At 41.2% G+C, this 11,848-nt stretch overlaps 1 protein-coding gene across 2 annotated transcripts in view; it reads right to left on the bottom strand.

Moving 5' to 3' along the window:
• Positions 1 to 11,848, bottom strand: part of KAT7 (lysine acetyltransferase 7) — a 34,766-nt gene continuing 22,918 nt past the window's right edge. For both annotated transcript variants that reach the window (XM_086355482.1, XM_086355483.1), the window contains 6 exons: positions 7,451 to 7,540; positions 7,096 to 7,236; positions 5,983 to 6,076; positions 3,147 to 3,293; positions 2,445 to 2,551; positions 1 to 1,665 (listed from right to left, as the gene is read on the bottom strand). In XM_086355482.1, the coding sequence (XP_086211608.1) occupies positions 1,564 to 1,665; positions 2,445 to 2,551; positions 3,147 to 3,293; positions 5,983 to 6,076; positions 7,096 to 7,236; positions 7,451 to 7,540 (681 nt within the window). In that variant the 3' untranslated portion in view covers positions 1 to 1,563. The remainder of the gene's footprint in view (positions 1,666 to 2,444; positions 2,552 to 3,146; positions 3,294 to 5,982; positions 6,077 to 7,095; positions 7,237 to 7,450; positions 7,541 to 11,848) is intronic.

Below are 11,848 nucleotides of genomic sequence, written 5' to 3'. Positions count from 1 at the left end.
TTTCAGCAGAGAACATGCTTTATTGAAGAGTAGATACAGAACAGCACATTCTACCACATTTGGGGAAGGGTTAGCTTCTGTAAAAGGCCTTTACCCCTTAAGAAAACCCCCAGTGAAATTGCTTTTGGGTAAATTTTAACAGTGACACTGAAACTGGCAGGGAGCTGCCACTGAACATGCTTAAAGTTAGCTCCCCCCAACCCACAGTGAATATAAGTAGTGTACAAAGATGACAAGAGAAAGGCACAAATGACCAGAGTTAGGATTGTGGTACGGGCTCCACATGAAGACAGCGGTGTTGCCGGAGACCAAGTTGGGAAGGGTGACATGTCATACATCAAAAGCTGCCCCAAGATAGCAGGTTATAACGGGCTAGAGAAATTAGAGGGAGCATCTCCTCCTTCACTTAAACGACACCAAAAATAGAGGAGACCAGAGAATGGGGGGTGGTGGTAAATCCCAAAAAGGAAATGGAGTTCTTGGAAGGGCATAAGCACTTTAGTCCTTAGAGGGAGGGTGAGGCACTGTTGAAAAGAAAAGCAAACCTTGGCAGGGGTGGCCATTCTGCCTTGCTGAGTCATGGGCTGAGATACGGAAGTCATTTTCAATCACTTCTCCAAGGATGTTCAGACAAAAGCAATGCAACTTATGTGCAACTTAGGTGTGCAATATCAGACCGGTACTGGTGAAAGGTTTCTGCAATATAATTAACCGGTTATCATGCAACATGAAAGGGAGAACTGGAAATTACTTTGGCACCTGCAAAAGTAAAAAGAGGCAGGGAGTAAAGAGAAGAAAACATTTACTACTGGGCACTTTCTCGTGAGGCAAAAAGTAGTATTTCATTCCCTTTCACCAAGATGTTGCCCACTGTTCACAGGTGAACTCAAATCCAAATAGAGAATCACCACCTCTCAATTCTTTTCTCCATCTCATTTAGAGCATATGCTGTAACCAAGACTAATCCCTCAAGAGTCTTCAGAAGTATTTGGCTCTGGTCAGCCTGATACTGATTAAAAACAGGTCTTTCAGTAAAAATGGAGGAAATAACTTAAAGTGAGATGAAATCCAAAGGGAAGGGACCCCTCCCAACACACACTCAGAAGTGTCACCTCTTCCCTGCCCCTCCAAAAACACATGTAAGGAATAACTGGAAAGGTCCTGGTGGCAGTAACCGTACTTGGTGGTCTGGTGACCAGGTGGCAAGAAGCACTATTACAAAGTTTAGAAGACACGACACAACCTCATGGGGCCAGAGGAGAGAACCAGTGACTGGACAGGTACAGTACCAAAACAGAACACCTTGGGTCAGTGCTACAAGGGATCTGCACTCAAGTCTAATAGAGATCCCATCCAGGCAACCTCACTGAGGCCGAAACAACAGTTCCTCAGAACCAGCGTCTGCAGTGTACACGAAGGTCGGAGCCAGGACAGTCCTGAGGGGGATGGCCTTCCCAAAGGATACTGTACTTGCCAATCACAAGAGCAACAGAAATGACAGACAGATCCCTAGGGTACGGATTCCTACTGCTGGGGTTCGCTGGCTCGGAGTAACCGGTCACTTTAAGTGCCCTTGGGAGGGGTCCATTTTAAACAGCTTGGATCCATGGTTTTATTGGAGTTGGATCTTTTGGCCTCTTTGGCTATCCACTCATCAATGAGATCCTGAGAGAAAACAATGGGAAAAAAACTATTATATGCATTCAACTAAAACATCTTTATATGTGGATTCCAAAATGATTGTTAGCAAAGAAGAAATCACCAAAGGTTTCATAATATACTAAGGTGTGAGACAGGTATAAAAAAAGTTCTTTTGATTTACCTAATGTTCTCCTACCTAATCCATTTCTTCCTATTATGCCCTCAGCAAGACCTGAAAATCATTACCCATCTTCCCTTATTAAATGTTGTGCACACATGCTAAGTTGCTTCAGTCGTGCCTGACTTTGTGCAACCCTTCCAGGCTTCCCTGTTCATGGGATTCTCCAGACAAGAACACTAGAGTGGGTTGCCATGGCCCCTCCAGAGTAAATGTTGTAAGTCAACTGAAAACATTTTTTAAATTGACATCAGCTGAGATGGCATTTGTTAAAGGAATTTAAAACCACTTCTGCAGGCCCTGAAGGTTATGGAGATTCTCCTCCACAGATGGGCACTCTTCTCTGATGTAAGAAAATCATCAAAGGACAGAAGTACAACAGTGCAACATAAAGCTGCTTAACTGGAGCTGTTGATGCTTGTGTCATCCAAGTGTGAGACAGGAGCTTACTAAAAGCTTCTGATAAGGGAACAGTCAGAGACAAGCCTAACAATGAGACCAAGGAAAAGCTGCATGGAGTCAGACTCTTTAAAAAGGGAAGGTTACACTTTAAGGTGTGAAGGCTCCACTTTGCTAGGCCTCAAGAGACATAAAGCAATGAGTAAAAGGCTAACAGAAACTTTACCTGTCTTTTCAAAACTAGGTGTTTTCCTTTCCAATATTTGAGCATCTGAAGGGCTTGCAGAGTGCTGACAATGTCCACAGGATTCACAGCTGTCTCCTGGCTAATTTCTGAAACAGAAGAGCTACTTGCTCAAAATGCAGACCTCCCCACCCCCCTACCAAGGACCCTTTTCCTTTGAAGGAAATCTACACAGACTCCAAATGTTTGGAATCTTTGCTACTTGACCCAAGCTGTCCAGAAGTTTATAAAGTATTCATTTGACCACTTAAAATAACTACAAAAGAGGGACAGTACAGCAGGAAACCACTTTGGCTCCTATAGAAACTGAAGTCAAAGAACAAACTAAATTACTTCACTCTCGCATAAATATTCTGGGATGTTAGAAGTTCCGGTGTGCGCCAAATAACTTGAAGTTTTTCTTTCTTGCTTTTGTTGAGAATTTTGTGAAATAAAGTGTTAGCAACCTAAAATTTGAGAAACCAAATCATATAACCAGTCTCTAGGGCCAAATGCTTTGGAATCCTTAGGCACCTTAGTGAGTGGTCCACATTAGTGAGCCTTCCACTCTCATATTCAGATGAAACACAGAATGTGGCATTATCTTCGCTGATTACAAAACATGAACAGGGCCAAACAGAAAAGTCAGAATATTCAGAGGAGCAAACATCTTAGGTAACATTCTCTAAGAGCAAAAAAACCAACCTTTGATAGAAATCTCTTTGCCTTGGAAATTATGCAGGTAACGAAGAAGCACTTCTTTCCAGTAACTGCGATAGCTTATGAGCCCCAGATCTGAGAGTGGACGTTCTGGGGAGCCAACTTTTTCTTCCACTTTGGAAAGCAAATAACCTGCCAGAGAACAATGCAGATACTGTATCTCATCCTAATAAGAACAGCATACCAAAATGGATAAAGATTTAAGGAGTAGAGTCTGCTTGGCAATATCCATCAGGGTTCAGTGATTTAACGCAATGCTATGTATTAGCTGTAGTATAGTTGACTGCCTTTGTACAAACAAAAGGGGACTAATGTGTTTTCACATTTACTTATAATGGACATTTAATATAAAAGCCTTCTAGTGGAAGCCTGCACTAGAAACTTATTACCTCAGAACTTGCCTGGTGGTGCAGTGGACAAGAATCCTCCTGCCAATGCAGGGGACACGGGTTCAATGCCAGGTCCAGGAAGATCCTACATGCTTCGGAGCAACTAAGCCTGTGCACCGCAACTGAGGAGCCTGCACCCTAGAGCCCAAGAGCCGAAACTACTGAGCCTGAGTGCCTAGAGCCTGTGCTTCGTAATAAGAGAAGCCACCGGAATGTGAAGTCTGAACACCACACCAAAGAGTAGCCCCGGCTCGCTGAAGCTAGGAAAGCCCAAGCAAAGGAACAAAGACCCAATGCAGCCAAAAATAAAATAATTTAAAAAAAAAATTTTTTTTATATAACCCTAAAAACTCTTAAAAGAAAAAAGGAATGGATTATCTCAGTACTGCCTATGAAATATTGGTAGTGGGCAGCAGATGGGAATAGACATGATCTGAATTTCACAAAGTCTCCAGTTTTAACAGCTAAACATCTAACTTTCAACACCAGGGGGATGCAGTCAGCAAACTCATACTTCAGGAAACTCAAACTACTATTTATTTAACCAACTTAAATAAATAGCAAAGAAAAGAAAGAGATGGGGCAGGGAACCTCTAAACTAAAAACTGATTTATAAGCTACACAGTTCTATCTCTATCTGAGTAAAAACAACTTCTTCTTTTTTTAAAGAACCAAATCACAAAATAATGAAAATTTGAATAGTATATTTTATGACATTAAGGACTTTTTTGTTTTGTAGGGCTTTTTTAGGTATAACAGACCTTATACTTTTAGAGATACCAAGATAACTGAGGGTGGGACTACAGGTAAAACAAGACTAGCCATAAAATGGTAATCATTACAGGAGGATTTATTATACTATTACGCTTCTTTGGTGTATGTTTGAAAATTTCCACAAAGCTTACAAAATAGTTGTTACCTATTCAAAGATACACAATCCCCTCAACTCCATTAGTGGGTTAGGCCATTTCCTGATTTCTCTCTAACCAGGTGGCTTAAAAAAAGGATCAAAAAGCTGATTCTAGGAATTTTAATTTGACCAAAATACATCATGTTACAGTGAACATGGAATAAAATACAGCTGAATCTCATTATTTACAGTAAATTATATTCTATAAAGTCACAGCAAACACTGAATAAGCTATATTGAACCATTGCTCTTGGGGTAAATACAGGGTTAGGTTCCTGTGGGCCCCTCATCACATTTTCATCAACCAATCAATATATAACCAACTTTGTTTTATGCATTTTTATTTAAAGACACCTATTTAATACATACTGTTGACTTAACACTGAACTAAAAGCCAACAGCACAATCACGAATGCCTAAATAAAAACCTGTCTATAAAACACATTTTTTCTGGAAGGCACATCACAGCCTTACTAGACAGTACTTCAGCACTGTGCTCAGGGGCCACTGAAAACCGACAGGGAATTCCAGTGGCTGGGACTCCACCCTTTCACTGCTGAGGGCCTGGGTTTGATCCCTTGTCAGAGGAATTAAGAGCCCACAAGTTATGTGGCATGGCCAAAAAAATAATAATAAAAGATAAAAATAGCAACAAAAAGCATAAAAATATGAACAACATGGCTCTAAAGGACACCAGCTTAAACAAAGCCCAAATAAGTATCTGTTTGACCTCATCTGGAAACATGTGGTGACTTTTTTTTCCCTGCCATGTGTATGTTCTTTGATTTTAGGGTTACAAATAAATTTTACCGAGTAGGCAAATTCCCAAATACAGCATTCATGATTAATAAGACCCAAAGCCTCTATCAGGTACACGAATGCCTTTAGAGAACAACTTACAAAACTGAACTTAACACCCATAAACAAATTCGAAGCTTTACAGATGAATGTGCTATTTATCGGAGAAGGCAATGGCACCCCACTCCAGTACTCTTGCCTGGAAAATCCCATGGATGGAGGAGCCTGGTGGGCTACAGTCCATGGGGTCGCTGAGAGTCGGACACGACTGAGCGACTTCACTTTCACTTTTCACTCTTATGCATTGGAGAAGGAAATGGCAACCCACTCCAGTGTTCTTGCCTTGAGAATCCCAGGGACAGGGGAGCCTGGTGGGCTGCCGTCTATGGGGTCGCACAGAGTCGGACACGACTGAAGCGACTTAGCAGCAGCAGCAGCAGCAGTGCTATTCATAAGTCTCACATTAGGATAATACTAAAGAGCTTACTTTACTATCCTCTATATCTCAGCAGACTATTAGGTACCAACTCAGGGTCCTGTATTCATCTGAGTGTTCAATGTGTATCAGGCCAACTGACAATGTTCAGGTTTTTTCCACTTACTCACTCACTTAATATGAGTGTATTTCCACTATATGCCAGGAATTGTGAAGACAGACCATAGGACAAAAAGACAATACAATAGTCCCTGCTTGTGCAACTTAGGACTTGGCTGTTTTACTTACTGAAATCAATGAGCATCTTGCCATAGCCCTGTCTCATGTACTGAGGCATGGTAAGGATACAGGATACATTGTAGTTGAGGAATGAATTCTTTTCCTAAAATCAAGAGCAAACAGATGAGAAGATTAGAAGAATACGGGACCAAAGGTGTCTCAGCAGTCCCAGATACAAGCAAGGCTGCTTGCAAAATATATGCTAACTAGTCCTGGGAAGTGGCTGTCAGGCCTTATAGCTGGTATATCCACACCCTTTATGCTGATGATCTCAGGGTTTCCCTAGCTGAGACCTCCAGTCTCACCGTTAGGGCAATGACTCTAGGATTCTTTTTTAGAGGCAAAGAGCAAGGCAAGAAGGTTTAGAACACTGAATCCAGTCTAGAGTAGCACTCTTTAAATCACATATTGTATGATTCCATTTATGTGAAATGTCCAGAATATGCAAGCTTAAATAGAGACAGTGGGCCTGCAAACAGAATGAGTGGAAATGAGGAGTGACTACTTATGGGTACGGTGTTTCAAACTGGGAGTAACAAAAACTGATAGTGGTGACTGCATGGTGGCTGCACAACTCTGTGACTATACTAAAACCCACGGCATCGTACACTGTAAATGAGTGTATTGTATGGTATGTGAAAATTATATTTCAATAAAGTTGCTATATTGAAAAGCTATAAGCAAAATCTGGCCTTGAATCTTTAAAGGTGTAGTGGTGTTATCACTGAAGGAGCCCAGCTAGAAAACCAGGCAAAAGGAACATATTTCCTGGTTTTAAGCTAATAACACAGAGGACAGCAAAGCCAGGAGAGTTGGCTGGCTTGGATGGCAAGATGTGGGCTTGTGGGTTAGGAGGCCGGGTGCTGGCCAGCAACTAATGGGCAGCTTCAACCCACAAGTCCAGAAATGAATAAACCAAAAGCTTTTCATAAAGACTGCACATTTTCATTAAATAATCTTTGATACGTGGATGTCCACCCCACCCCCTGCCACCCTTTAAGAGAAGGGCAATCATCAATGCCCAGGGAACCGCCTCTTTCTGTCAGTGATTTGAGGCTTCATATGCCAACATCAACTACCCTGCTCTGGTCATCAGCTTCTTAATCTCCAGATCCCGCTGACCTTGGAAAAATATCCAATCAGGTGACAACCAGTGCTGTCTGCTTCTGTCATAACATAGAACAGGAAGGGTTCCACATCATAATATAATGTCTTGTGGTCCAGAAAAAGCTTGGCCAACAGGCACAGGTTTTGGCAGTAGATCTGGAAGTAAAGGAACAGCATTTATGTGTCAGCATGTGATTCTTATACTTATCAGATAAAGGCCTAAAATTAAAGATCACGCCATTATTGTTAATGAAGCAGAAACTGTATTTTGGCCAATAGAAAAGTTCTATCTTCTTTACAAGCTGGAGATAAATTTCTGAAACTGGTGAAAGTACATTTCCATCCCTTCTTCTGATATCACCATTTTTACCTTGTTTTTCTTGCCATCCACTTCAAATACAGAGATTGAACCTTTGCGATATATCTCATCACCAGGTGGGTGTTTCCACACACACTTAGCCTGTAAGAGAATGGAATTCACATCAGGCAAACAATCCTTCCCAGTAAGACTTGCTGCTCAAAAGGGAAAAGGAACCACAGGTTGAACTGGGTTAGCTGAGATGGACAGTCTGACAAACTGACAGCAAAATGGATTTTTTTCTTTTAGTGAAACAAAGACTTCTAAATTCACTGCAATATATTTCTGGATTTTTATAGTAGTTTGGAACAAGTTTTCTGGATTATTTTCTGGCGCTGCTCCAACCTAGGAGATTAGATCTTCTACTATGTAAGAGTAAGATAAATAAAAAATACCCAGGCTTATTATAAAATGGCTTGTGCCAACAGGAAATTCTTAAGCAGCTTATTTCCAGCAGCTTAAGAGTTGCTAAGTAAAGGTACTCTCACCTTTACCAGTAACTTCTCATTACCACCTAAACCATTATGGTCTTCTTTTCAGATTAGAAAACAGACCCAGTGATACAAACCATGCCCCGTCTCCAAATGTTCCCTTTGTTGTACTATACTGAAATAGGACATGTCCTTCTGTGGCTTTAGAAAAATAGGCAAGGAAGCCTGGTTGAGCAACAGGAAGACAGGGCTGGGGTGGGGGGTGGGGAGACAACAACTTGGCCACAAGAGGGCACAAGGTACCCCTTTCCTCACCTGCAAGTGCTCACAGATTTAATGCAGGGAAGCCACTACTGTAAATAGGTGACTTTTTGAAAGGTTTTATGTAAATACTTTAAAAAATATCATTAAAAAGCATATGTCTTTTCCAATAGTCATGTACAGTTGTGAGAGTTGGACCATAAAGAAGCCTGCATGCTGAAGAACTGATGGTTTCAAACTGTGGTGCTGGACAGGACTCTTGAGAGTCCCTTGGACAGCAAGGAGATCAAACCAATCAATGCTAAAAGAAATCAATCCTGAATATTAGTTGGAAGGACTGGTGCTGAAACTCCAATACTCTGGCCACCTGATGCAAAGAGCTGACTCACTGGAAAAGATGCTGGCAAAGAGTGAGGGCAGGAGAAGAGGACAACAGAGGATGAGATGGTTGGATGGCATCACCAACTCAATGGACATGAGTTTGAGCAAACTCTGGGAAAGTGTGATGGTCAGGGAAGCCTGGTGTGCTTCAGTCCATGCAGTCACAGGGTCGGACATGACTGAGTGACTAAACAACAAAAAAAGCATATACATGAATATTTTTTATGAAATTATATTCTGACTCTTTTAGTCAATAAAGAGTCATAAGGGCATCCATGGTGGTCCAGGGGTTAACAATTCACCTGCCAATGCAGGAGACCCACATGCTGCGTGGCAACTAAGCCCACATGCCGAAACTACTGAGCCAGCACTCTAGATAGAGCGCAGGCACCGCAACTACTAAAGACTATGTGCCTAGAGCCCTGCTCTGCAATGAGAAACCACCACAATGAAGACCCAGCAGAGTCAAAAATAAAATAGTCATTAAAAAAAAGCATGTCCCAATTTGTCACATATAAGTCCACATATTCATTCAGTAATGAGAGCTCCACCTGTGATTTGCTCCTGTCTCCACCCCTTTACTCATGTTGGCTCTTCCCAACAGTGAATAAACTAACATTATCTGTTCAGAAACAGAAGCCAAACTGTTGGCCAAATAGGCCAAGAAAGCCCATTTCTGTGATTATGCCTAAAGCAACAAGAGTCTTCGGAGGTATGAATTAAAATAGGTTTTCTATTCCGTGAAATTTGATTTTTATAACTTATATAATACAGTAGCTATTATCAAATATTCAGACTGTTTACTTGATCCTCAGACTATATATAGGCCCTTTGTTTTCTCTCCCTACTATTTCTTGCCTTTTGGCTACTTCATTAGTTAGTACCACTAAATAAACAGAAAGAAAAAAGAAACAGTAAGCAGTTCACATCAATAAAAATACCAGTCTTTCACATAGCAAACTCTGAATTAGCTTATCTTCATGGTCTACAATCATGAAGCCCAGTCCTCACTTATCACCCACCTGCCCCTACTCCCAGCATTCTTCCCTACCCAGTCTAGTGGGAGCCTACTGTGCTGCAGTCTAAAGGGCAGTCTTTAGACTGCAGTCTTAATTGGCAATGGTGGTTCTGGGCCAGAGTGTACTCCAGAGCTGGGAACACAAAAAAGCAGTTTTAGCACCAAACTGGGACAAATACTATGACAGAAACTATAGGAATGCTGGGCTATAGATACAGCCACAATCACTTGTGATTATGGAAATAAGAAAAAACAGAGGTTTCCTCGTCTTACAGACCAATCTCCACCCCTGCTCCACGGCAGAAATTCAAGACAAGACTTTTCATTCCACAATCAGGAGAAGAAAAATGGCTTAAAACTATAAAATAAGTAAGGAATACATTTGTAAAAAAATAAAATAAAATGATTCAACTGTTTATTCCTATTTTAACAAGAAGGCTGTTCAGAAACCAGCAAACATTAAACAACTCATGGGAAAGGCTGACCCAAGGACCTATTCTGTTAATTTCATAATTTGTCTTTCTTAAGCAAGAGTTCCTTCAACACACATTTATGGGGCATTTATTGCCAAGGCTAGTTGCTAGAGATACAAAGGTGAATCACATTGTCCCAGTTCTGTGTAGTGAAGTCCATCTGTTTTTATCCACTTTGAGTCAGAAAAACTGTGGGCAGAGGTAATTCATACCCCAGGAACAGAGAAGAGCAGGCAGCAAGAAAAAGACAGGGAGATGAAAATGACAGCATGTGTTTCAGAGCCACCCAGCACCAGCCTTGCCAAAGGCTGTATACTCCGACTCTAATATGCGGCTTTCAATTTCCTGTGCCTTCATTCCATTTCTGTGGACCACTGAGAGGTATTTAGAAAGATGTCAAAATCTAGAATCCCCAGGCCAGTAAGTGTCTAATATGCTACTGGAGAAGAGCAACAAAATAGCTCCAGAAGGAATGAAGAGGCTGAGCCAAAGTGGAAACACCACCCAGTTGTAGATGTGTCTGGTGGTAAAAATGAAGTCTGACGCTACAAAGAACAGTACTGCATAGGAACCTGGAATGTTAGGTCCATGAATCAAGGTAAAGGTAAATTGGAAGCAGTCAAACAGGAGATGCCAAGAGTGAGCATCAACATCTCAGGAAATCAATAAGTAAACCAAAAAGGACCGGAATCGGGGAATTTAATTGATGACCATTATACCTACTACTGTGGGCAAGAATCCCTCACAAGAAGTGGAATAGCCCTCATAGTCAACAACAGAGTCCAAAATGCAGTACCTGGGTGCAATCTCAAAAATGACAGAATGATCGATCTCTGTTCGTTTCCAAGGCAAACCATTCAATATCACAGTAATCCAAGTCTATGCCCCAACCACTAATGCCAAAGAAGCTGAAGTTGAACAGTTTTATGAAGACCTACAAGATCTTTTTTTATCATCAAGAACTGGAATGCAAAAGTAAGAAGTCAAGAGATACCTAGAGTACAGGCAAGTTTGGCCTTGGGAGTACAAAATGAAGCAGGGTAAAGGCTTACAGAGTTTTGCTAAGAGAATGCACTGGTCATAGCAAACACTCTCTTCCAACAATACAAGAGATGACTCTATACATGGACATCACCAGATGGTCATCACCAAAACCAAACCGATTATATTCTTTGCAGCCAAAGATGGAGCAGCTCTATACAGTCCAGCAAAAAACAAGACCGGGAGCTGACTATAGCTCAGATCATGAACTCCTTATTGCAAAATTCAGACTCGAAGAAAGCAGGGAAAACCACTAGGTCACTCAGGTATGACCTAAATCAAAGCCCTTATAATTATATAGTGGAAGTGACAAACAGATATAATGGATTAGATCTGATAGAGTACCTGAAGAACCATGGACGGAGGTTTGTGACACTGTACAGGAGGCAGTGATCAAAACCATCCCGAAGAAAAAGAAATGCAAAAAGGCAAAGTGGTTGTCTGAGGAGGGCTTACAAATAGCTGAGAAAAGAAGAGAAGAGAAAGGCAAAGGAGAAAAGGAAAGATATATCCATCTGAATAAAGAGTTCCAGAGAATAGCAAGGAGAGGTAAGAAAGCCTTCCTAAAGTAATCACTGCAAAGAAATAAAGGAAAACAACAGAAAGGGAAAGCCTAGAGATCTCTTTAAGAAAATCAGAGATACCAAGGGAACATTTCATGCAAAGATGGGCATAAAAAAGGACAGAAACAGTATGGACCTAACAGAAGAAGATATCAAGAAGAGATGGCAAGAATAAACAGAACTATACTAAAAAGATCTTAATGACCCATATAGCCACAATGGTGTGATCACTCACCTGGAGC

This window comes from Bos grunniens, chromosome 19 (genome assembly GCF_055505025.1).
Source record: "Bos grunniens cultivar Pamir isolate PY7600 chromosome 19, Bosgru_T2T1.0, whole genome shotgun sequence".
NCBI classification, from domain to species: domain Eukaryota; kingdom Metazoa; phylum Chordata; class Mammalia; order Artiodactyla; family Bovidae; genus Bos; species Bos grunniens.
Note: the sequence above shows the minus strand (reverse complement) of the source record. Positions and strands in the feature narration are given on the sequence as shown.